At 36.1% G+C, this 25,013-nt stretch overlaps 1 protein-coding gene across 7 annotated transcripts in view; it reads left to right on the top strand.

The window, feature by feature from the left end:
- The window catches only part of ATRX (ATRX chromatin remodeler), a 234,116-nt gene that overhangs the window by 109,785 nt on the left and 99,318 nt on the right, over positions 1-25,013 (top strand). For all 7 annotated transcript variants that reach the window (XM_082610811.1, XM_082610808.1, XM_082610806.1 and 4 more), the window contains 6 exons: positions 3,067-3,169; positions 4,508-4,726; positions 18,033-18,174; positions 19,334-19,443; positions 20,491-20,637; positions 20,791-20,968. In XM_082610811.1, the coding sequence (XP_082466937.1) occupies positions 3,067-3,169; positions 4,508-4,726; positions 18,033-18,174; positions 19,334-19,443; positions 20,491-20,637; positions 20,791-20,968 (899 nt within the window). The remainder of the gene's footprint in view (positions 1-3,066; positions 3,170-4,507; positions 4,727-18,032; positions 18,175-19,333; positions 19,444-20,490; positions 20,638-20,790; positions 20,969-25,013) is intronic.

Genomic DNA, 25,013 nt, shown 5'->3' with positions numbered 1-25,013 from the left:
TTGAATCTGAATGAGAGCCTTGCTGGGTAAAGTATTCTTGGTTGTAGGTTTTACCCTTTCATTACTTTAAATATATCATGCCACTCCCTTCTGACCTGCAGCATTACTGCTGAAAAATCAGCTGATAACATTATGGGGATTCCCTTGTGTGTTTTTTGTTGCTTTTCCCTTGTTGCCTTTAATATTTTCTCTTTGTCTTTAATTTTTGTCAATTTGATTAATATGTGTCTCAGCATGTTCCTCCTTGGGTTTATCCTGTGTTGGACTCTCTGCACTTCCTGGACTTGAGTGTTTCCTTTCCCACATTAGGGGAATTTTCAACTCTTATCTCTTCAAATATTTTCTCAGGCCCTTTCTCTCTCTTCTCCTTCTGGGCCCCCTATAATTTGAAATTTGGTGCATTTAATGTTTTCCCCAAGGTCTCTGAGACTGTCCTCCTTTCTTTTCACTCTTTTATCTTCATTTTGTTCTGTAGCAGTGATTTACAGGAAGCTGTCTTCCAGCTTACTTATTCATTCTTCTGCCTTATGTATTCTGCTATTTTTAAAAATATATATATTTATTTATTTATTTTTGGCTGTGTTGGGTCTTCGTTGCTGCATGCGGGCTTTCTCTAGTTGCGGTGAATGGGGGCTACTCTTTGTTGTGGTTCTTGGCCTTCTTATTGCAGTGACTTCTCTCATTGCGGAGCATGGGCTCTAGGTGTGTGGGCTTCAGTAGTTGCAGCGTGTGGGCTCAGTAGCTGTGGCTCGTGGGCTCTAGAGTGTAGGCTCAGTAGTTGTGGCACATGGGCTTAGTTGCTCCGCGGCATGTGGGATCTTCCCAGACCAGGGCTTGAACCCGTGTCCCCTGCATTGGCAGGCGGATTCTTAACCATTGCACCACCAGGGAAGTCCTTATTCTGCTATTGATTACTTCTAGTGTATTTTTCATTTCACTTATTGTGTTGTTCATCTCTGTTTGCTCGGTCTTTAAATCTCCTAGCTTTTTGTTAAACTTATTTCTTGTATCTTCTCAATCTGTGCCTCCATTCTTTTTCTGAGATCTTGGATCATCCTTACTATCATTAACTCTGAATTATTTTTCAGGCAGATTGCCTATCTCCACTTCACTTAGTTGTTCTTCTGGGGTTTTATCTTGTTCCTTCATCTGGAACATGTTTCTCTGCCATCTCATTTTCTCTATCTGTGTTTGTGTTCTCTGTTCAGCAGACTGCAAGATTGTAGCTTGTCTTGCTTCTGGTGTCTGCTCTTTGGTGGGTGAGGTTGATCCAGGGACTTGTGCAGGCTTCCTGTTGGAAGGGACTGGTGCCTGCCCACTGGTGGGTGGAGCTGGGTCTTGTCCCTCTGATGGGCAGGGCCATGTCAAGTGGTGTGTTTAGCTGTGGGCTCAGCGGGACTTTAGGCAGCCTATCTGCTGATGGGTGGGGCTGTGTTCCCACTCTGTTGTTTGTTTGGCCTGAGGCATCCTAGCCCTGGAACCTGCAGGCTGTTGGGTGGGGCCAGGTCTTGTTGCCAAAACAGTGACCTCTGGGAGAGACCTTGCTGATGAATATTCCTTGGGGCCTCCACCACCAGTGTCCTTGCCCCCCACAGTGAGCCATAGCTGACCTCCACCTCCCCAGGCAACCCTCCAAGACCCACAGGTTCATCTGATCCAGTCTCCTATGGAGTCACTGCTTTGCCCTGTGGCCCAGTGCACATGAAACCTTGTGCGTGCCCTGCAAGAGTGAAGTCTCTGTTTCCCCCAGTCCAGTGGAGCTCCTGCTCTCATGCCCCGCTGGCCTTCAAAGCCAAATGCTCTGGGGTCTTCTCCTACTGATGTCAGATCCCCAGGCTGGTGAGCTTGATGTGGAGCTCAGAAGTCTCACTCCTATCAGAGAACCTCTGTGATATAATTATTTTCCTGTTTGCCAGTCGCCCTCCCAGCCAGTATGGGATTTGATTGTGTGGCGAAAGCACCCCTCCTCTCTCTCAGTTGTGGCTTCTTTGTCTTTGGATGTAGAACATCTTTTTTGGTGGTTTCCAGTTTTTCTTGTTGATGGCTGTTCAGCAGTTAGCTGTGATTTTGATGTTTCTGTGAGAGGAGGTGAGCTCAAGTCCTTCTACTCTGCCATCTTGTCTCTTCCCTCCTACCTAAATCCTAGAGTAAATTTCTAAAAGTGACATTGTTGGGTTAAAGTTTTGCAATTTTAGGACTTTTCATATGTATGTTCACACTGTCTTATAGAAGTCAATATTTTTCTTCCCCCAGCAGAATATGTAAATAGCCATTTCCTCACTCTTTCAACAATAAAACAGTGAGCAGTCTATTAACTACAACGTATATCTTAGGGGAACTACAATCCATTTTGAGTTAATTTTTCTATATGGTGTAAGATAGGGGTCCAGATTCATCCTTTCGCATGTAGATATCCAGTTGTCTGAGCACCGTTTGTGAAAAGACTGTTTTCCGTATTGCATTGTCTTGACCCCCTTGTGGAAAATCAACTGGCCATAAACCTAAAGTTTTATTTCTGGACTCTCATTTCTCTTCCATCGATCTGCATGTCTATCCTTTATGCCAGGAACATACTGTCTTTATTAATGTAACTTTGTATACCAGTTCCTAAGCGCAAAAATACATTTCTCACCACAAATTGTTGTTACTGTTTTTGTTTTAATTTGTGTGAGCTGATATGAAGAAAATCATATCTAAGTTTTGTAATCTGTTTTTTTTTTAATTTAAAGAGATGGTGAATATTTTTCATGTGTATATTGGCCATTTATATTTCTAAAGGCCCTCCATCCATCTTATTAATCATATGGTAAACCTTCCCCTTGAATAACTTAAAATGTCGATTGGATATCTGTTTGATTTTTTTAATCTTTATTGTTTTGATCACTGGATTTCAAATTAAGGGTTCTCCTTTTTGAACCTAGTGAAGTTTTTTTTTTTGGCTCTTTGTTTTTTCCTTTATCTTTTTTAGGAATGTACACACAGGTAAAGCAGTTCTAAAATAGTTCATAATTTACTTAAGGAAATTCATCATGAAGTATTTTATTTTGTATTTTAAATATCCTTTAGGTCTGCAAAGAAAGCAGAGTTGGAAGAAAATCAGCGAAGTTATAAACAGAAAAAGAAAAGGCGACGCATCAAGGTTCAAGAAGATTCATCCAGTGAAAACAAGGTAGTAAATAATGAGATTTACTGTGTGCGCTTGGAATTATAACTGGTACAGTAGACCATAGTAAATATGTTATTACATCTTCTGCATTCCATTCATTAGTTAAATTCTACTCATTTATTTACATTTTAAATTTTGTGGAAGAATTGACTTACTGAATGTATAAATATGCAGAAGTATTAACTTTGATATATTACCAATTTTTTTCTTTTCCTTAACTGAATCTAATGGAAGTTTTAAGCTGTTCTAATTCATTATTTACATTCTTAGGGCTATAGACTTGATGTGAAGTATTCTGTCTGAAGACATAAAACATAATGACTCATGTGATTAAATTTCTTTTACCAGTGAAGTCAGTCAATTTAAGTTTCTTGTATAATATATAAGCAGAATTATTTGGAGTACAAGTTCTCTGTAATGTTTTGTCAATCCTATTCTCTTTTGGGGGGAGTTCATTTTTTTAATGAACCTTTTAACCATTTCTAACATGCAATTCAGTGGCCTTAATTACATTCATAATTGGGAACTCTGTACCCCTTAAATGGTAACTCCGATTCCCACCTATCTGCAGCCCCTCATAACATCTAATTCTAATTTCTGTGTCTATGAATTTGCCTGTTTTAGGTATCTCATACAAATGGAATCACACAGTATTTGTCCTTTTCTGTCTGGCTTCTTTCATTGACATAATGTTTCCACAGTTCATCCACGTTGTAGCATGTGTCAGAATTTCCTTTCTTTTTAAGGCTGGATAGTATTCCATTGTATGTGTATATCACTTTGTGTTTATCCATTCATCTGTTGATGGATGTTTGGGTTGTTTCTACCTTTGGCTATTTTGAATATGCTGCTGTGAATGCGGGCGAGTCCCTGCTTTTAATTGTTTCGGTTATAATCTGAGAAGTGGAATTGCTGGATCATATGGTAATTTTGTGTTTAACTTTTTGAGGAACTGCCACACTGTTTTCCCAATGCACCAGCCTTCCAGTTTTTCTACATCCTCACCAACACTTTTTATTTTCTGTTTTTTTTAATAGCCATCCTAATGGGTGTGAGTTAGTATCTCATTTGTGGTTTTGATTTAAATTTCCCTAATGACAAGTGATGTTGAATATCTTTTTATGTGCTTATTGGACATTTCTATGTCTCCTTTGGAGAAATGTCTGTTCAGTCCTTTGTCCCCTTTTTAGGGTTGTTTTTTAATACTCTTATATTACAAAGTATAATTCTGAAGCTTTTCAGCACATTTCTTCCACCTTTTCTTGGTATGTTAATTGGAATATCAAGTGGACAAATTAGAAAACTTTATAGTATTAACCTTTGATCATTTAAATTCCATAGAGTAATTCTGAAGAAGATGATAAAGAAGAAGATGAAGACGACGAAGAAGAAGAAGATGAAAATGATGATTCCAAGTCTCCTGGAAAAGGCAGAAAGAAAATTCGAAAGATTCTTAAAGATGATAAACTAAGAACAGAAACACAAAATGCTCTTAAGGAAGAGGAAGAGAGGCGAAAGCGTATTGCTGAGCGGGAACGTGAGCGAGAGAAATTGAGAGAGGTAAACCAATTTTTATTTATGATTTTTTTTAAATATGACCTTCATAGATTCATAGATATACTTCAGTATTTCAAGAATAGGATGTTGTAATCAACCACAGATTTTTAGTTACAGTTACTTTTTCCTATTAGCAATATTTTATGCAACTTATAAATCTTCATTAGGTTATATGAATTAGGTACAGGAAAGAGTTGAGATTCTTGATCACCAGAGTGATTGTGTTTTATTTGGAGTAGAAAAATGTTAAGAGGTTATTGCTTAAATCCATAAAACATTTCAATTTTTTGAATAAACTTTTTCTTGTAAAAAATTTTAAGCACAGGTACAGGCAGAAGGAATAGTGTTATAAATCTCCATGTATCCATTACCCAGCTCCAACAGTTACTAGCACATGGCCAGTTTTGTTTAATCTATTCTTTTGCCTTCAGATTATTTTGGAGAAGTCTCGGAAATCATATCATTTTGCTTATATATAGTTCAGAATATATTGTTGAAAGATAAGGACATTTTAAACATTACCACAGTGCCATTATTACACTTAAACTTTAACAATAATTCCATAATATCATCAAATATCCAGTTAAAATTCAAAATAATTTCATTTTCCTCACAAACATAATAGTGGTTTTGAAAATAGTTGGTGTGAATCAGGATCCTAAGAAAGTCTCACTACATACTGTGTTGAATTTGGATACTTATTTTTATGTTTATCCTTAAGCTAATACCACACTGTCTTGATTACTGTAACCTTATAGTAAGTCTTGAAATCAGATACTGTAAGTTCTACAATTTTGTCCCACTTTTTAATTTATTTTTTAAAACTTTTATTTATGTATTTATTTATGGCTGCGTTGGGTCTTCATTGCTGCGCGTGGGCTTTCTCTAGTTGCGGTGAACGGGGGCTACTCTTCGTTGCAGTGTGCGGGCTTCTCATTGTGGTGGCTTCTCTCATTGCGGAGCAGGGGCTCTAGGCGTGCGGGCTTCAGTAGTTGTGGCACATGGGCTCAGTAGTCGTGGCTCACGGGCTCTAGAGCACAGGCTCAGTAGTTGTGGTGCATGGGCTTAGTTGCTCTGCAGCATGTGGGATCTTCCTGGACCAGGGCTCGAACCCGTGTCCCCTGCCTTGGCAGGCGGATTCTTAACCACTGTTCCACCATGGAAGCCCTGTTCTACTTTTTTAGAGTTGTTTTGGCTCTACTCAATTATTTGCATATTGTTTAGTATCCTATTGTCAATTTTTTTTTTTTTTTGGTTTTTTTTTTTTTTTTGCGGTACGCGGGCCTCTCACTGTTGTGGCCTCTCCCTTTGCGGAGCACAGGCTCCGGACGCGCAGGCTCAGCAGCCATGGCTCACGGGCCCAGCCGCTCCGCGGCATGTGGGATCCTCCCGGACCGGGGCACGAACCTGTGTCCCCTGCATCGGCAGGCGGACTCTCAACCACTGCGCCACCAGGGAAGCCCTGTCAATTTTTAACAAGAATCTTCCTGGAACTTTTATTGGGATTGTGTTGGATATTTAGATTAGTGACATCTTAACAATATTTTGTTTACTGTTGCATAAATATAGTATATTTCTCCATTTATGTAGTGCTCCTTTTATTTCTCTTAGCAATGTTTTATGCTTTTCATTATACAAACCTAGCACATATTTTGCTAAATTTATCCCTAAGTAATTTATATTTTCTGATGTCATGGTAAATGAAATTTCAAGTGATTTAAAGACCTTGTGTTCTGTGACCTTGCCAAATTCTCTTACGAGTTCAGGTAGCTTTTTTTGTAGACTCCTGAGGATTTTCTACATATTCAGTCATGTTGTCTATACACAGAAACCATTTTATTAATTTCTTTCAAATTTATTGTTCATTTCTGTTTTTAAATTATAAAAGGATAGTTAATTTTTTCAAATGCTTTTCTTTTTATAAATTTCTTTCTTTCTTTTTTTTTGGCTGTGTTGGGTCTTCGTTGCTGTGCGCAGGCTTTCTCTAGTTGCAGCGAGCGGGGGCTACTCTTCATTGCTGTGTGCGGGCTTCTCATTGCGGTGGCTTCTCTTGTTGCAGAGCGGGGTCTAGGGCACGCAGGCTCAGTAGTTGTGGCTCACAGGCCCTAGAGCGCAGGCTCAGTAATTGTGGCCCATGGGCTTAGTTGCTCTGCAGCATGTGGGATCTTCCCAGACCAGGGCTTAACCTGTGTCCCCTGCATTGGCAGGTGGATTCATAACCACTGTACCACCAGGGAAGCTGTCAAATGCTTTTTAATGTATATGGTGATCTAGAAAATTAGTCTTGCATTGCTAGAATAAGCCTTGCTTGGTCATGGTATATTACTCTTTTTATATATTGTTGTATTTCTTTTGCTATATTGTTTCAACAGGAGTTTTACCTCACTGTTAAGGAGACATGTTGGTTTGTAAATTCCTTTTCTTGTAATATCTTTCTGTTTTTGCTATCACAGTAATACTGTTCTCATGTAAAATGAGTAGGGAAGTGCTCTATCTCTTCTGTTTTTTTTTTTTTTTTTTTTTTTTTTTTTTGCGGTACACGGACCTCTCACTGTTGTGGCCTCTCCCGTTGCGGAGCACAGGCTCCGGACGCGCAGGCTCAGCAGCCATGGCTCACGGGCCTAGCCACTCCGTGGCATGTGGGATCTTCCTGGACCAGGGCACAAACCCGTGTCCCCTGCATCAGCAGGCAGAATCTCAACCACTGCACCACCAGGGAAGCCCTCCTCTGTCTTCTTAAAAGAATGTTTGTAAGATAGATATTATTTCATTCTTAAATGTTTGATAGAATTCTCCAGTGAAGCTATTGGTCTGATGTTTTCTGAGTTTTTAGAAAATTTTAAACAGATTCAGTTACTTTAATAAATGTAGGACTATTTAGACTTATCTGTTTCTACTTAGGTCTGTTTTGGTAAATTTTGTCTTTAAGGAATTTCTCCATTTCATTTATGTAGTCTAATTTATTGATGTAAATTTGTTCACAGTATTCCCTTATTTTTTGTTTTTGTAGGCACTGTCATGATATCTCATCTTTCATTTGTGTTATTGATAATTTGTCTTTTTTTTTCTTGATTAGTCTCTCTAGAGGTTTAGCAATTTTACTATCTTTTCAAAAATACCAGCTTTGGATTTAATTTCCTCTATTGTTTTCAACTTTTTCTAATTCATTGGTTTCACCTTTTTCTAATTCATTGGTTTCCATTCTACTTTTATGTTATCACTCTTTCTTCAGGTTTAATTTGCTTTTTTTACCAGCTACTTAAGGTGAATTTTGGATCTTGCTCCTTTTTTAATATATACATTTAAAGGTATAAAGTTCCCCACTCTGCATACTGTTTTAAATGCTGCAGTGTATGAATTTTGATGTTTTGTGTTTTCCTTTTACTCTGTTCAGATCATTTCTATATTTCTTATGACCCAGAAAATGATGTATCTTTTTGAACGTTCCATGTATATATTCTGCTGTTGTGGGGTGAAATATTCTATAAATTTCAATTAGGTTATGATGGTTTATTACATTCAGGTCCTGTATATCCTTTTGTTTTTTTTTTAAGTTAACACTTAAAAAAATGTTTATTTAGGCTGCGCCAGGTCTCAGTTGTGGCATGTGGGATCTTTTTTTTTTTTTTAGTTGCAGCATATGGAGTCTTAATTGCAACACGCGGACTCTTAATTTGCAGCATGTGGACTTCTTAGTTACGGTATGCAGAGTCTTAGTTGCAGCAGACGAACTCTTAGTTGTGGCATGCATGTGGGATCTATTTCCCCGACCAGGGGTCGAGCCCGGGCCCGCTGCATTGGGAGCGTGGAGTCTTATCCACTGGACCACCAGGGAAGTCCCAGGTCCTGTTTATCCTTAATGATATTTTGTCTCATATTGAGAGAGCAGTGTTGAGGTCTCTAGCTATAATTGTCGATTTGTCATTTTCTCATTGCACTTCTCAGTTTTTTGCTTATAGTTTGTTATTAGGTACATGTACATGTAAGATTGTTATGCCTTTCTTGTGAATTGACCCATTATCAATGAGTAATGTCCCCTTTTACCTCTGGTGATTTTTCACCATCTGAAATCTACTCTATGTGATAATAGTATAGTCACACCATCTTTCTTTTCAAGCATTTTACTATAAAAAGTTCCAACGTACTGCAAGGTTTACAGAATTTCACAGTGATTTCCCATAAACTCAGGTCCTAGATTTTCTGTTAACATTTTACTATACTTGGTTTGTTACATTCCTATTTATCTACTAATTTCTCTATCCATCATTATATTTTTTATGCATTTCAGTGTCAATTGCAGACATCATTTCACTTAACCTTAATGCTTTAGCTTGCATGTCATTAGCTAGAATTCATATTTATTTAAAATTTTTCTTTTTATGTAAAATTTATTTTGAGTGAAATATACCAATCTTAAGTGTACATTTGCTTTTGACATACCATGGAATGCACCCATCTACTGTATGTATTTTTGTGGTTTTCTTCAGCTTGCCTTTTTTCCTTTTACTTAATGTTTCGAGAGTGTTCTGTCCTCCCTAGGTTGTGTCTGCTCTTAACTGTGAAACAGCTTATCTGTTGAATGGATGTACCACTGTCAATCCTCCCCTCCCCAAGTCTTCTTTTGAGGTACAGTTAGGTTGTTCCAACGTTTTCACTAAATTGGAGTATCCTGTTACATATTGGCATGACTTCTTTTGTTTGTGCTTCTTTGGGTTCTTTTTAAAAATTTCTTACTATTTTAACTATTTTTAAGTACACAGTTCAGTGAAATACATGTTGTGTAACCATCATCACCATCCTTTTTCATGACTTTTTCATTATCCTAAACAGAAACTGTGTACCCATTTAACAATAAATTCCCATTCCCTCTTCTCCCTAGTCTCTTGTAACCTCTCTTCTACTTTCTGTCTCTATGAATTTGGCTATTCTAGGTACCTCATATGAGTGGAATCATTCAGTATTTGTCCTTTTCTGTCTGTCTTATTTCACATGGCAGAATGTTTTGAAGATTCATTCATGTTATATCAACTATCAGAATTTAATTTGTTTTTAAGGATGGACAGTATATTCTATGCATATACAACATTTTGTTTATTCATTTATCCGTTGATGGATACTTAGGTGTCTTCCACTTTTTGGCTTCTGTGAATAATGGTGCTTTGAACATGGATATACAAATATCTCTTCAAGTTCCTGCTTTCCAGTCTTCTGGGTATATATACAGAAGTGGAATGGTGGAACATATGGTAATTATTGATGTATTTTTTGAGGAATAACCACAGTGTTTTCCACAACAGCTGCACCATTTTATATTTCCACCAGCAGTGCATACAGGTTCCAATTTCTCTATATCTTTACAATATTTATTTTCTTTTTCTTTCTTTTCTCTTCCTTCTTCTCTTCCCCTCCCCCCCTTTTGTAATAGCCAACCTAATGATTGTGAAGTGGTATTTCATTATGGTTTTGATTTGCATTTCCTTAATGACTAATGATGTTGATCATCTTTTCATATGCATATTGACCATTTGTATATTTTTGGAGAAATGTCTATTCAAGTCCTTTGCACATTTTTAAATTGTGCTTTTTTTTTGTTATTGTTGTATTGTAGGGGTTCTTTATATATTCTGGATATCAGTCTCTTATCATATATGTAATTTGCAAATATATTCCCCCATTTTGTGGATTATCTTTAATTCTATTGGTAAGTATACTTTGCATAAAAGTGTGAAATTTTGATGAAGTCCAATTTATCAATTTTTTTCTTGCATTGCCTGTTCTTTTGATGTTTTATTTAAGACATCATTGCCAAATCCTTTGTCATGACAGTTTCTTTCTTTGCCATTTTGTATAATCCTGTTAATATGCTGTTGAATTTGGTTTGCTGGTAGTTTGTGGAGGAGTTTTGAATCTATATTAATAGAGAATCTGTAGTTTTCATATAGTTTATTTGTCTGAATTTTGAATCAGGGTAATGCTGGTCTCACTGAATGAATTAGAAAATATTCCCTCATCTTCAGTTTTCTAGAAGAGTTTCAGAAAAATTGTCATTAATTATTTCTTAAATGTTTGGTAAAATTCACCAGGGAAGTCCATCTGGCCCTAGGCTTTTCTCTTTGTTGGAAGTTTGATTACTGATTCAGTGTTCTTAACTAGTTTAGCAGTCTGTTCAGATTTTGTTTTCTTCATGGGTCTGATCTGGTGGTTTGTGTTTCTAGGGATTTTTCCATTTCATCTATGTTACCCATTTTGTTGTATAGTTGTTCATAGTATTCTTTCATAATTATTTTTATTTCTGTAAAATTGCTAGTAATGTCATCACCTTTATTTCAGATTTTAATAATTTGAATCCTCTATCTTTTTGTCGTACTCATTCTAACTAAAGATTTGTGAATTTTATTCATTTCAAAGAACCAACTTTTGATTTTGTTGATTTTCTCTTTCTAGTGTCTGTTTTATTTCTGTCTGCTCTAATCCATATTATTTCCTTCCACCTGCTAGCTTGGGTTTAGTTTGCTCCTCTTTTTCTACTTCTTTACGGTGTAAAGTTAAGTTCTCAATCTGTGATCTTATTTCCTTTTTAATGTGTATGTTTACCACTATACATTCCCCACTTAGCACTTCATTTGCTGAATCCCACAGGTTTTAGTATTTTGTGTTTTCATTTTAATTTGTCTGAAGGTATTTTCTAATGTCCCTTGTGGTTTCTTATTTGGCCTATTGGTTATTTGAGTATCTTGTTTAATTTATGCATATTTGCATTTTTCCCATTGTCCTTTTGTTATTGATTTCTAGTTTCATTCCACTGTGATTGGAGAAGATAGTTTTTTATGATTTTATTTATTTACTTATTTTTTAAGACGTCAGTAAAACCTTTCATTTTATTTATTTTTTTAATTGAAGTATAGTTGATTTTTATGATTTTAATCTTCTAAAATTTATTAAGGCTTGTTTTGTGCCCTAACATGTAGTCTGTCCTTGAGAAGTTCCATGTGCAGTTGGGAAAATTCGTACTCTGCTGTTGTTGAGCAGAGTGTTCTGTGTGTTAGGGCTAATTGGTTTACAGGGTTGTTCAAGTTCTGTGTTTCCCTGTTGATCTTTAGTTGGCTTGTTCTATGCATTATTGAAAGTAGGGTGTGATGTCTCCAAACTATTATTGTAGAACAGCCTATTTCTCCTTTCAATTCTGTCAGTGTTTGCTTCATATAATGTGGGACTCTGTTTTGGGTGCATTTATGTTTATGATTGTTATATCTTTTTGATTAATTTACTCATCTATTAATATATATATATTTTGCCTTTTGTAATTGTTTTTGACTTAAAGTCTATTTGTCTGATGTTTATATAGCCATCCCAGCCTTCTTAGTTGCTGTTTACATGGAATATCTTTTACCATTCTTTCACTTTCAACCTATTTGTGTCTTTTTAAAAAAATTTATTTATTTATTTATTTATGGCTGTGTTGGGTCTTTGTTTCTGCGTGAGGGCTTTCTCCAGTTATGGCAAGTGGGGACCACTCTTCATTGCGGTGCATTTGCCTCTCACTGTTGCGGCCTCTCCCGCCGCAGAGCACAGGCTCCAGACATGCAGGCTCAGCAGTTGTGGCTCACGGGCCCAGCCGCTCCGCGGCATGCGGGATCCTCCCAGACCAGGGCCCGAACCCGTGTCCCCTGCGTCGGCAGGCAGACCCCCAACCACTGCGCCACCAAGGAAGCCCTGTTTGTGTCTTCTAATCTAAAGTGAGTCTTTTGTAGACAACCAATATTTGGATCATTTTAAATCAATTTTAGCATTCTGTGCCTTTTGATTGGGGGTTTAATCCATTATATTTTAAGTAAGTACTGATGAGTAAGGATTTACTTACTCCATTATGCTATATTTTATGTCTTAATGCTTTTTTGCTCATCATTTCCTCCATTGCTTCCCTTTTTTTGGTTTATTTCATTTTTTGCAGTGACACATTTTGATTCCCATCTCATTTTCTTTTGTGTATCATATGTAGATATTTTCTTTGTGGTTAACATGGGATTACATATAACATCCTAAAGTCATAATGATGTAGTTTAAATTGAATGAACTTGACCTCAGTCATGCACATAAATCGTAGTCTTTTACAGCCCCATTCCCCCCTGTATATAATTCATGTCACAGATTTTGTTTCTATACATTTTATGCCCCAATAACATATATTTATAATTACTTTTTACGGTTTTGTCTTTTAAATCCTATAGAAAGTAAACCTGGAGTTACAAACCAAAATTACAATAATACTGGGTTTTATATTTGACTGTGTATCTTTTCCATACATCTTTAGTTCTTTATACATCTTTGAGTTACTATATAGCATTTTTTTCATTTCAACCTGGAGGCTTCCCTTTAGCATTTCTTGTAGGGTAGGTCTATTTTTAATGAACTCTCTCAGTTTAGGAATGTCTTGATTTCTCCCTCTATTTTGAAGGATACTTTTGTTTGATATAAAATTCTCAGCTGACAGTTGTTTTCTTTCAATACTTTAAAATATATTATTGCACTGCCTTTTGGCCTTCAAGTTTCTGATGAGAAATAAGCTGATAATGTTATTTATGATCCCTGTATGTGACAAGTCAATTCTCTCTTTCTACTTTCAAGATTCTCTCTTTCTTTGTACTTTGAAGTTCTGATTATAACGTGCTTGGTCTGGGTCTCTTAGTTTATCTCACTTCAAGTTTGTTGTGCTTCTTGGATTTGTAGATCCTGGTCTTTACTCAAATTTGGGGAGCTTTGGCCATTATTTCCTCAAAGAACCTTTCTGCCCCTATTTTTCTTCTTCTTAGACTCTCATAATGTATATATTGATCTGCTTGATGATGTCCTACAAGTCCCTCGGTCTCTCAGTTTTCTCAATTCTTTTTTCTTTCTGCTCCTTAGACTTGATAATTCCAGTTGACATCTTCATGTTTGATAATTTTCTGCCTGCTCATAACTGAATCCTTTTTGAATTTTTAATTTTATTTATTGCCTTTTGCAGTTCCAGATTTTCTGTTTGACTCCTTTTTGTAATTTCTACTTCTTTGTTGATAGTCCCATTTTGTGTCTACATTGTTTTCCTGATTTCCTTTAGATTGTCCACAGTTTCCTTTGGGTTTTTGAACATATTTTAAGAGTTACTTTAATGTCTTTGTCTAATAAGTCCATTGTTGGGGACTTATCAGGGATGGTTTCTGTTGTCTTGTTTTTTTGAATGGGCCATGTTTTCCTGTTTCATTGTTTGGTTTGTGGGTTTTTTTAAATTGCATATTGGGCATTTGGCTATTATAATGCAGTAACTCTGGAAATTAAGTTCTCTCCCTTCCCAAGGATTTGCTGTATTTTTTTTCTTTAGTTGTCATAGTCTGATTGATATGAGACTCTCCCCACTTATTTTTGCAAAGTTTGTTTATTGTTTTGCATCATTACTGAATGCTCTTTTCCTTTCACTAATGTTCTGTTAATGTTTTGAAAGAGATTTCCTTGAATGCCTGATCTTTTCCAGTCTTTGTAGATTGGCTCTGTACTGGGGCACTCCTTCAGTACTTAACTAGATTTGCAATGAAGCTAAAGGATCACTTTGAGGTTAAAACTTAAGGTCTTTTCTGAGCATGTTTCTTACCTGGGTGTACACTTGGTTTTATAATTCTTCTGTCTATTTTGCTGGTTTTGAATGTCCTAAATTCCAAGAGTCTCATCCTAGCTTCGTCTCTGGGCCTTAGGTGGTCAGTTGTATGTCTCCACCTATAATGTCTTGGCCGTGACATCTGTGGGTTTATAGTTGCCTTGTAGCTTTTTTTTTAAGCATTTTTTTTCTGTTTTTTTCCCATCAGAGTTTCAAGTTAGGTGAAACAATGATAAGAGTTTTATGTCATTCCTTTGGTTATCCCCAGGCAGGTTATAATAGATATATACAATAATTTGCAAATAATTTCTGCTGTGCTCCCTCTAGTTTGAGGGAGGAAACTGTCAACCAGGCTGCTTCTGCTTCAAGAATAAGACCATCACCTCACTAGGAGGTAGTGGGGTAAGTACAAGTAAAAATACCATAAAACTGTCCTACCATTTTAAAGATGGCCTTTCTCTGGTCTCTACTGAATACCCTGTGTTATGCATGAAGAGTATGCTCTACCTTGTTTGAAATTGAATGCCTTCCAGATCTATATGATCATTGGGAACTATTTAGCTCACAACTTCTTGGTCACACTTTGTCTGACTTTGTGGAATTTTACTCCTCATGTGCATTTTAATATTCAGTTAAGACAGTGACTCCCATTTTGATTTCTGGAGGTCTTTTTGTATAGTCCTTTTCTCTCTGTAGTTTCTCTCTGTAGTTTTTCTAGCCATCTCAGCTTGACCTCTGTCTCCCCAGCTCAGCACAACTCCAGTGTTCTGCTTTGGATACCCTCGATTCTGGAATGTGCCTTCAGGCAGCAGTCAAGGGGGAATAGGGCCCTCCTTGTTGGTTTTGCTTCTCTCAGGTATCAGTGTCCTGCTGGTGCCTGTTATTCAAAGTCCAAAAACGTTAGTTTTGTATATTTTGTCTACTTTCCTAATTGATTACAGCAGGAGGGTAAATTTGGTCCCTAGTACTCCATCATGCATTGTGATCCTGAATCTCCATCAGCAGAAATGGGGCTCAGCCTTTTCAGTATGTTGCTTAAATGGTTTTGTTTTCATTTTTTCTTTTCCTTTTTCAATTCAGATGTGGGATACATTTCATGTCCTTATTTATTATTCTTTGCTATAGCTTAATTTATCATTTGTCGTAAATTCTCCATTTCATTACTATTATTAGTTATATAAACTTTAATTAAATTGTACCTTAATTGCATAAACACATGCACTTAGTCACTAATAAGTAGACAGTTTTTTAATAAATTGTCTTCTCCTCCATTCAGGATGAAGATTCACTAATCTCCAATCCTGAAGATAGTGCTTAATAGCTAAAATATCACTTATGAACATATGGTTCAAAATTCTTAAAGCCTTGTATATTAGTTTACTCCTGTGCATTAAAAAATTACCACAAGCTTAGCTTAAAACAAGACAAAGTTATTATCTCACAGTTCTATAAGTCAGGAATTTGAGAGTGGCTTAGCTGATCGTGGTCTACTGGGTCGTCTGCTCAGTGTCTCACCAAGCTGAAATTAAGATGTTAGCCAGAGCTGCAATTTTCATCTAAGACTTTGTTGTTTTCTAGCTCACATATTGGCAGAATCCAGTTCCTTGTGATTGTAGCAGTGAGGTCCTTAGCTACTAGAGACTTCTCTCCACAGTATGTCAGTTTGCTTGTCTTGGAGACCAGAAGAGAACATCTCTTACCCTTTGGTCTTTTAAAGAGCTTACCTTGATTAGGTCTGGCTCACCTAGGAGAATGTCCCTTTTGATTAAACCAAACCCAGCTGATTAGTGGCCCAATTATGGGAATGATATCTCATCATAGTTACATATCTCAGTCACACTCAAGGGGATGGGATTATACCAGAGGGTGGGAATCTTGGAGGCCATTTTAGGATTCTGCCTACCACACCTTGCAAATAGGACAAGACATTCAGAGAATTTTACATTTTGGCTAAAGGCTTTGCCCCAGCAATATGAAGCTGGGACACATCCTAGCTAGAACACAATAAAAATTTAGTGAATACTTAGTCTATGCCTAATACTTTGTATTCTTTGCCTTATTTAATCTCTGCAACAACCCCGTGAGGGTTGTTTATAATCTTTCCTACTTTGCACATGGAGAAACTGAAGCTAAGAGGGTTTAAGTAACTTGTTGAAACGGAGCTGGGATCTAAACGGCCTGTGCTATTTATACTACACCACACTTTCTCCTAGTATTAATCTTAATTTGTATATAATTTTGGTTTTATATAAGTGAATTATCTATCCAGGTGTTTTATTACAAATTTGTGACTTATTTAATATTTTTACATGCAATAATGGTACTGTAGTTATGATTTTAAAAAGAGAGAGTGTCCTTTTAAAGAGACATTCTAAAACACTTACAGATGAAATAACAGGCTTGCTTGGGTTTGCTTCAAAATCATTTATGGAATCAAAGGAGTTGGAGAACGGGTGGGAGACTGTCAGTGAAACAGAACTGGCCAGAAGTTGATAATTTTTGAGGTTGAATAATGGGTAACGGGGCTCATTATGCTACTGTTTACTTTTGTTTATGTTTGAAAATTTCAGTAGTGAGTATCAAATAATCCATTCATTTCTAGTTACAGTTCTAAATAAGGAAACGAATACCGGCTAATATTTTATCCTTAAGCATCACAATGTCTACAGTTTAAAATCATGAATCTTTATTGATTGTCATGGAACCATAAACCTGTTTCATTTCATTTATTAAAGTAGTAATGCATAGTGGTTAAGAGCATGGACTCTGGAGCCTAATCCTCTGGGTATAATTCTTAGTGTTGTGATACTTAATAGTTGTATGACCTTGTGTAAGTTATTTAACTTCTCAGTCCCTCATTGTTTTTTTCATTTGTAAAATGGCAACACTTGTACCTAGCTTATACAGTTCTTGAGTATACTACGCAATGGATAGACATTGGGATAAGAAAGCAAAAAATATATACAGATACATGTATTCATATGTATTTATATCTATTTAAGTTTTCTTTCAAATAAGAAACTTGAGGTAATTGTTTCCCTTTTGCATTTAGAGGGTATTATATGTTCTTATCATGCTTTCAAGCCTGAGGTTCTCAAATCAGTGTTTCTGAAAGTTTTTCCCTTTCACAACACATATTTACTGTGTTTTTCAATGGGAGTCTTCTGGAATCTTGGGTGGGACAGTTCTTGTTTGGGACTGTCTTTCACATTGTAGAACATTTATATTTACCTTCCCCTCTGCCTACATTAAATATCAGTCCTAACCAGTCATTGTGATAACCATAAGTGCCCTTGCACATTTTCACATGTCCTGTAGAAGAATAGAAAAATCCCTTTTGGGGAGCCATGTGTCTATTCAAATTTTAATGGTGGTGCCATGGATTAATTTAGAGTGCTACTTTTGTCACATTTCTACCTAACACATGTTGAGATGTTCAAGGTGAGAACTGATGAGCTAAATTAGCGACATTACCACAGTGATTCAAAGTCTTGTGGAGGTTTTTGATTTTGGAAAACATATAAACCTGTGATCTGTCCTGGTCTTACTGAACCAGAATATTGGATGTATGGTATGGAAGTAGATGTGTCTGTATTTTGCAAAATTTCCCTTAGTAAGACTCATACTCCACCATTGCTTGAAAGATTTCTTTGAGCTTAACTATAATTGTCTTTCTTGTAGGTGATAGAAATTGAAGATGCTTCACCCACTAAGTGTCCAATAACAACCAAGTTGGTTTTAGATGAAGATGAAGAAACCAAAGAACCTTTAGTGCAGGTTCATAGAAATATGGTTATCAAATTGAAACCCCATCAAGTAGATGGTAAGAAACTATTAAATGATTAAAGCATTTTTAGTTAAATTTTACCAATATTTGGTGTCCCCTGTGTGCCTCACATTCTGCTAAGTACTGGAGTTACTTCTACTGGTGAGCAAAACAAATATGATCCCTGCCCTTATGGAGTGCATAAGCAAATGAAGAAGAACAAAACTGGACGATTGCAAAGAAAATGGGTATTATGAAAGGGGAAGTGTGCCCCTCACAAATGGGTATATATAGCAAGTGAATTTCACCTAATCTGCAGTGGTTGGCTAAGGGCAGCTATGGGGTATGGAGAGGTACAGTTAGTTAAAAATGCTTTTTCAAGTATGTTGTTAATAATACTCCTACATTGGTTTTGGAAAGATACCAAATTATCCCTATCCTCTGCTTTGTCAGAGTGGAATCAGTAAGTCAGTTTTGACTGTGTATATGAATGAATTCATAAGGGAAGTTCTATAGTTCCTACTCCTTAGGTAGCAAGCCCCTTTGTTGTTCAGTTTTTAATGTTGAATAAAGGGAGAAATGATGAATTATCTCCTGGATTTTTTTTCCTGATTGACTCAATAAACCTGAAAGTATATTTGATAGGAATCTATTCTCTCTTTGGATAAAGTTTCTATTTTAGATTATTCATATGTCTCTTTGGACCATCCCAGGGAATGGAGAAGGTCTGCTGTGATAGCTTAGAGGAGTGAAAGTTACCCTCTTGTGTGCTTGTGTTCACATTTTTTTCTAGTTAACCTTAGTGTGTGTGTGTGTGGGGGTAAAACAAATCTCATTCACATTTAAGAGATTTTTATCTCTCTTTTTAAAAAATTCTGTTTCTTAGAAGTTTTGGTTATGTTTTTGATATGTTTATGATGGAAGATTTATTTTATTTTATTTTATCTTATTTTATTTTATATATTTATTTGGTTGTGCCAAGTCGTAGTTGTGGCAGGCGTGCTCCTTAGTTGAGGCTCTTTGGCTTCTTAGTTGTGGCATGCGAACTTTGGTTGTGGCATGCACGTGGGATCTAGTTCCCTGTCCAGGGATCAAACCCGGGCCCCATGCATTAGGAGTGTGAGTCTTAACCACTGTGCCACCAGGGAAGTCCCGATGGAAGATTTTTTTTTAACTTGAGCCTTTAAATTGAGCATAACGAAGCTGTCATTTTTAGGTGTTCAGTTTATGTGGGATTGCTGCTGTGAGTCTGTAAAAAAAACAAAGAAGTCTCCAGGTTCAGGATGCATTCTTGCCCACTGCATGGGCCTTGGTAAGACTTTACAGGTAAGAACATGAAGATATTCTGTTCTTGTGCATTCATTAATTCAAGAATATGTATTCTTTTATGTTCCAGGCACGGTTGTAGGCGCTGGAGATAAAGCAATGAGCAAGAATAACAAGATTTCTCCCTCAAGAAGCTTATATTCTGGTGGGGGAGAGAGATTTTAATCAAATAAAATAAGAAATATGTACTTTCAGATAATAAATGTTAAGGAAGAATAGAGAGGGAAAGCATCTTTTAGGAAGTGATCTTTGAGCAGAGATCCTAATGAAGTGAAGGAGGAGGGTTACAGGAATAGCCAGTAAAACTGCAAAGAGTCTGAGGTGGAAATGAAGTTCCTTTACAACACTGTTTTTTTTGGGGGGGATGGGGGCCATGCTGCGTGGTTTTGTGGGATCTTAGTTCCCCAACCAGGGATTGAACCCACGCCCTTGGCAGTGAAAGCGCCGAGTCCTAACCACTGGACCGCCAGGGAATTCCCAACTTTTTAACAGTCTGTGATCCTATAGTAATGAGAGCATAATATATTTTTCACTATTAAAATACTACATTTCTGAATGCAGGAAGTTGCAGGAAGACTGCAGGAGTTGTAGCAGAGATGTGGAATTAGTTTATATATATATATAAAATTTCAAGCCATAAGACAATTACTATAGATTCAGTGAGTCAGAACACTTTACATGGAAAAATACTCGGTAACATAATTCTCTTCTAAATGGGCAGTGGTATTTTCTAAAGATCATAGGGATGTTCTCTGGGGACTAGGGACTTAGTAGCTGTTTTGGTGTGGTTACTTTTTATATTATTATTACCAATCGTAGAATCATGGAGCTTTAGAGTTGGAAGGATCTTATATATCATCTAGTTGAAGTCCCTTATTGTACCTATCTCTTTCCCTGTTGACCGTTTGTTGGTTGCTTTATTGTTTAAACCAAAAATCAAAAAACAAAACAAAATCCAAAAACCCAACTATTGTAAGTTTGTTAAATTTATTAATTTTTTTTGCAGATACTTAAATGAAGGTGACAACTTAATTTGTTTTCTTGTAGGTGGTAAGCTTTCTTCATACGGTTCTTTTGTGTGACAAATTGGATTTCAGCACAGCTTTAGTGGTTTGTCCTCTTAATACTGCTTTGAATTGGATGAATGAATTTGAGAAGTGGCAAGAGGGATTAAAAGATGATGAGAAGCTTGAGGTATCATATTTAGAATGTTTTCTATTAGAATAACTGCATGAAATTCATATAGTAAAATAAAAATATTTTTAATTACCAATGATGCATATTTCAGTGGGCATATTTAGTATTCATACATTCCTACCTTTAAAAATCTTTATTTCCTCACAAAAGGTCTCTGAATTAGCAACTGTGAAACGTCCTCAGGAGAGAAGCTACATGCTGCAAAGATGGCAAGAAGATGGTGGTGTTATGATCATAGGCTATGAGATGTACAGAAATCTTGCTCAAGGAAGGAATGTGAAGAGTAGGAAACTTAAAGAAATATTTAACAAAGCTTTGGTTGATCCAGGTAAGATATTAACAGGCACTGAGTTAAAGAAACAAGTTGAATGAAAAATATGCTTATATTTAACAAATACTAATTGACCAACTACTAAGTAGCTGGTTTTTGTTTATCATTCAGGTTTTTGCCTTCTGTTTGTTTCTTAGTATAATTTCATTAAGATGAAATTACCCTTAATATTGCCAGATGTTCAGAATTCATTTGCTGAGTCTGGAAGTGTTTGAGGTTTTCAAGGGAGACCTTGTAAACCATTAAAAATTCACCAGGTACCTGTGTCACAATCGCAGATTCTTCTGACTGTCTGAATATTAGATGATTACAAGAGCTCTCTCTATACTCTGAAAACAGTTCTTTACGTTTCTTTCCCAACTTTATGTCATTAGAAGAATTGGCTGTCATTCCTTCTAACAGTAATCTTCATGATGCAAGATCCAAATATTTGATTCTTACTTGTGACTTGTAAAAGCAGCAAGTTGTACGATCCGCAGAACCAATTAATATTTGGTTGTTTGTATTCTATATTTTTTCATTTTCAAACTTTATTTTGTCATATCTAATTACTTTAAGACACTGTTGAGACTTCAGATGTTTGTTGAGAAAGTCCAATTTTTCACTGCCAAAATAATTTAGAATTATTTAATCCAAGTATTATTTAGAATCCTTGACTTTGCCCCTTTATAATTTTACTTTTAATTTTTAATTTATTTTTTCAGCTTTATTGAGGTTTAATTGAGAAGTAAAATTGTAACATAATTAAAGTGTACAATGTGATGATTTGATATATGTATACACTGTGAAAGGATAACCCCCTTTGAGTTACACATCATTACCTCACTTGTTTTCTTTTTCTTTTTTGGTCAGAACATTTATGCTCTACTCATTTAGCAGATTTCAGTTATACAATACATTGTTATCAGTTGCCATGTTATTACGATGTTATTTATACATTAGGTCCTCAGACCTTATTCATCTTATCACTGAAAGTTTGTACCCTTTTGCCTCTTTTTTTTAGATAATGATGTAATTAGCATGTACCAAACTAATTGCCGTTGTAAGTGTTAAGGCCTAATAATAAGTTTATCATTTTCTCATGATTAAAATAGTCATCTAGAAGTCCTGTGGTTGTTTTGTTGTCAGAGTGCTATGAGCTAGTGAATAGCATGTTTTTCAGAAGGTTTCCTTGGAACAGTTTAAACAAGTTTCAGATGCTTAATATGGTGATCATGAGGAAGTGAATTAAAAAGAAATTAAAGCTCATAACATGAAGAGTAACGTTTGTTATTTCCATGTAAGTCATTTAGTGACACTTAAAAAATTTATTTTGGAATATTTTGTGTTTTTTTTTTTGTTTACAGAAAAGTTGAAATGATAGTAAAGAACGCTCCCATTTACCTTGAACCCAAATCCCCCACTGTTCATCTTACATTGCCATGGCAGATTTGTCAAAACTAAGAAATTGGTATATTATTAACTAAACTCCAAACTATATTTGAATTCTACCAGTTTAATATTACTGTTCACTTTCTGTTCCAGGATCTCATCCAGGGTACCACATTGCATTTAATTGTAATGTCTCCACAGTCTCCTCTGGTCTGTGACAGTTTCTTAGTCTTTCTTTTATTTTCTGTTATCTTGTCAGTCTTGTGGAGTACTGTTAAAGTATCCTGTAGGATGTTCACTAGTATCTGTTGTTTTCCTTGTGATTAGACTGGGGTTATAGGTTTTTGAAATAATGTACTAGAGGTGTAGTATCCTTTCCTCACATATCAAGGGTAAATTAGATCCACATGACATCACTAGTGATGTTAATTTTCATCACTTGGTTAAGGTAGTGTTTGCCAGGTTTCTCTGCTGTAGAGTTACTGTTTTCACCTGTGTCTGTTCTTTGCCGGTCACTAAGTCTAGCCCATCCAAGTGGGGGGAGGGCAAAAATTAAGCTCCATCTCTTGTAGTGGGCAGTATCTACACTTAAATTTGGAATTTTTCTTTAAGAAAGATTTGTCCCTTCTTACCCATTTATTTAATCAGTCATTGACTTATATCAGGATAGATTAATCATCTATTATTAGTTTATGTGTTAGAACTAGCACTGTATTATTTATTTTGTTGCTCAGATTGTTCCAGTTTGTCCACTGGGAGCTCTTTCAGATTGGTTCCTGTATTCCTTTGATGTTTTATCCTTTTGATTTTTTTGAGCACTTCATTACTTTCTGGTAGTATGCTCTAGGATCATGTTAATTTGTCCTTGCCCCAGAGTCCATCATTTCAACAAGGAACCATGCGTGGTTCCTTTCACTGAAAAATGGTGTTTACGAACCAAGATCTGGGCACTGGGTGTGTTTGTTGCTACTGCAGTGTCATTGCTTCTAGGTTCACTCAGCAGACAGAACTAGGTGATAGATCTACGAATCCAGGTATATACACAGATCTATTTCTGTGTGTGTGTGTGTGTATGTGTGTTTATAAACATAAACTTGATGTCATAATGATATATTTGACTCTAATTCAGTATCATAGGGTTCATTTTAGTCTTTTTTTGTTATTCTGTTCCTTATCTTTTTCAACAGTGAGAATCTTGGCTTCAACCATCCACTATCCATTTACTTATTTATTCAGCCTCATCATATTTGTAAAGTAGTTTTAGAATTATTAACCTATACCCTCGTGAGAAACAAATTTACCAACTAGAGTACAGTGCTTATGTATGATTGCTTTTGTCTGTAGCTTTATAGTTTCCAAGCATCATTTTCTAAAGTTACATAGGTCAGTTCCTTCATTTTATTTGCATACATTAAAGTTTATTCTTTGTAATGTAGTTTAATGTTTTTTTTAAAAAAATTGGGGTATACTTCATTTACAGCATTATGTTAGTTTCAGGTGTTCAGCATACTGATTCAGTATTTTTACAGATTATACTCTATTAAAAATTATTACAAGATAATGGCTATAATTCCCTGTGCTATACGATACATCCTTGTTGCTTATGTGTTTTATACATAGTGGTTTGTATCTTTCAGTCTCATATCCCTATCTTGCCCCTCCCCCCTTCTCTCTCCCCACTGGTAACCACTAGTTTGTTTTCCATATCTGTGAGTCATTTTCTGTTTTGCTATATACATTTGTTTGTTTTGTTTTTTAGATTCCACATGTGTTATCATACAGTATTTGTCTTTCTCTGTTTGACTTATTTCACTAAGCATAGTATTCTCTAGATCCATTCATATTGCTGCAAATGGCAGAATTTCATTCTTTTTTATAGCTGAGTAACATTCCTCTGTGTGTGTGTGTGTGTGTGTGAGAGAGAGAGAGAGAGAGAGAGACAGACAGACAGACATCTTCTTTATCCTTTCATCTGACGACAGTTGGTTTGCTTCCATATCTTGGCTCTTGCAATTATTAGTGGTGCTGTGAACATTGGGGTGTGTATCTTTTCAAATTATTGTTTTCAGTTTTTCCAGTTATATCCCCAGGAGTGGAATTGCTGGATCATATGGTAGTTCTGTTTTTAGTTTTTTGAGGAACCTCCTTAACTGTTTTCCATAGTGGCTGTAACAATTTATATTCTCACCAACAGTGCACAAGGGTTCCCTTCTCTCCACATCCTCACCAACACTTGTTATTTCTTGTTTTTTTGTTTGTTTGTTTTTTGTTTTTTTAATCATAGCCATTCTAATAGGTGGGAGGTGATATCTCATTGTGGTTTTAATTTGCATTTTCCTGATGATTAGTGATGTTGAGGAGCTTTTTATGTACCTGTTGCCCATTTGTATGTCTTTGGAAAAATGTCTCTTTGGATCCTCTGCCTATTTTTAAATTATATATTTTTTGCAAGCATGTATTTTATATTGCAGTATTTGGATGTTCCCAAGGCCACTTTCAGGTTCAGTAATTCACTAGGATTCACAGAACTCAGAAAAGCCTTTATACTCATGGTTATGGTTTATTACAGTGAAAGGATACAGATTAGAATCAGCAACAGGAAAAGGCACATAGGACAGGGCCCAGGAGAGTTCCACACCCAGTTTGTTAGTGGAATCGTGCAGGCAGCACT

Source organism: Mesoplodon mirus (genome assembly GCF_964341445.2).
Source record: "Mesoplodon mirus genome assembly, chromosome: X".
NCBI lineage: Eukaryota > Metazoa > Chordata > Mammalia > Artiodactyla > Ziphiidae > Mesoplodon > Mesoplodon mirus.
Note: the sequence above shows the minus strand (reverse complement) of the source record. Positions and strands in the feature narration are given on the sequence as shown.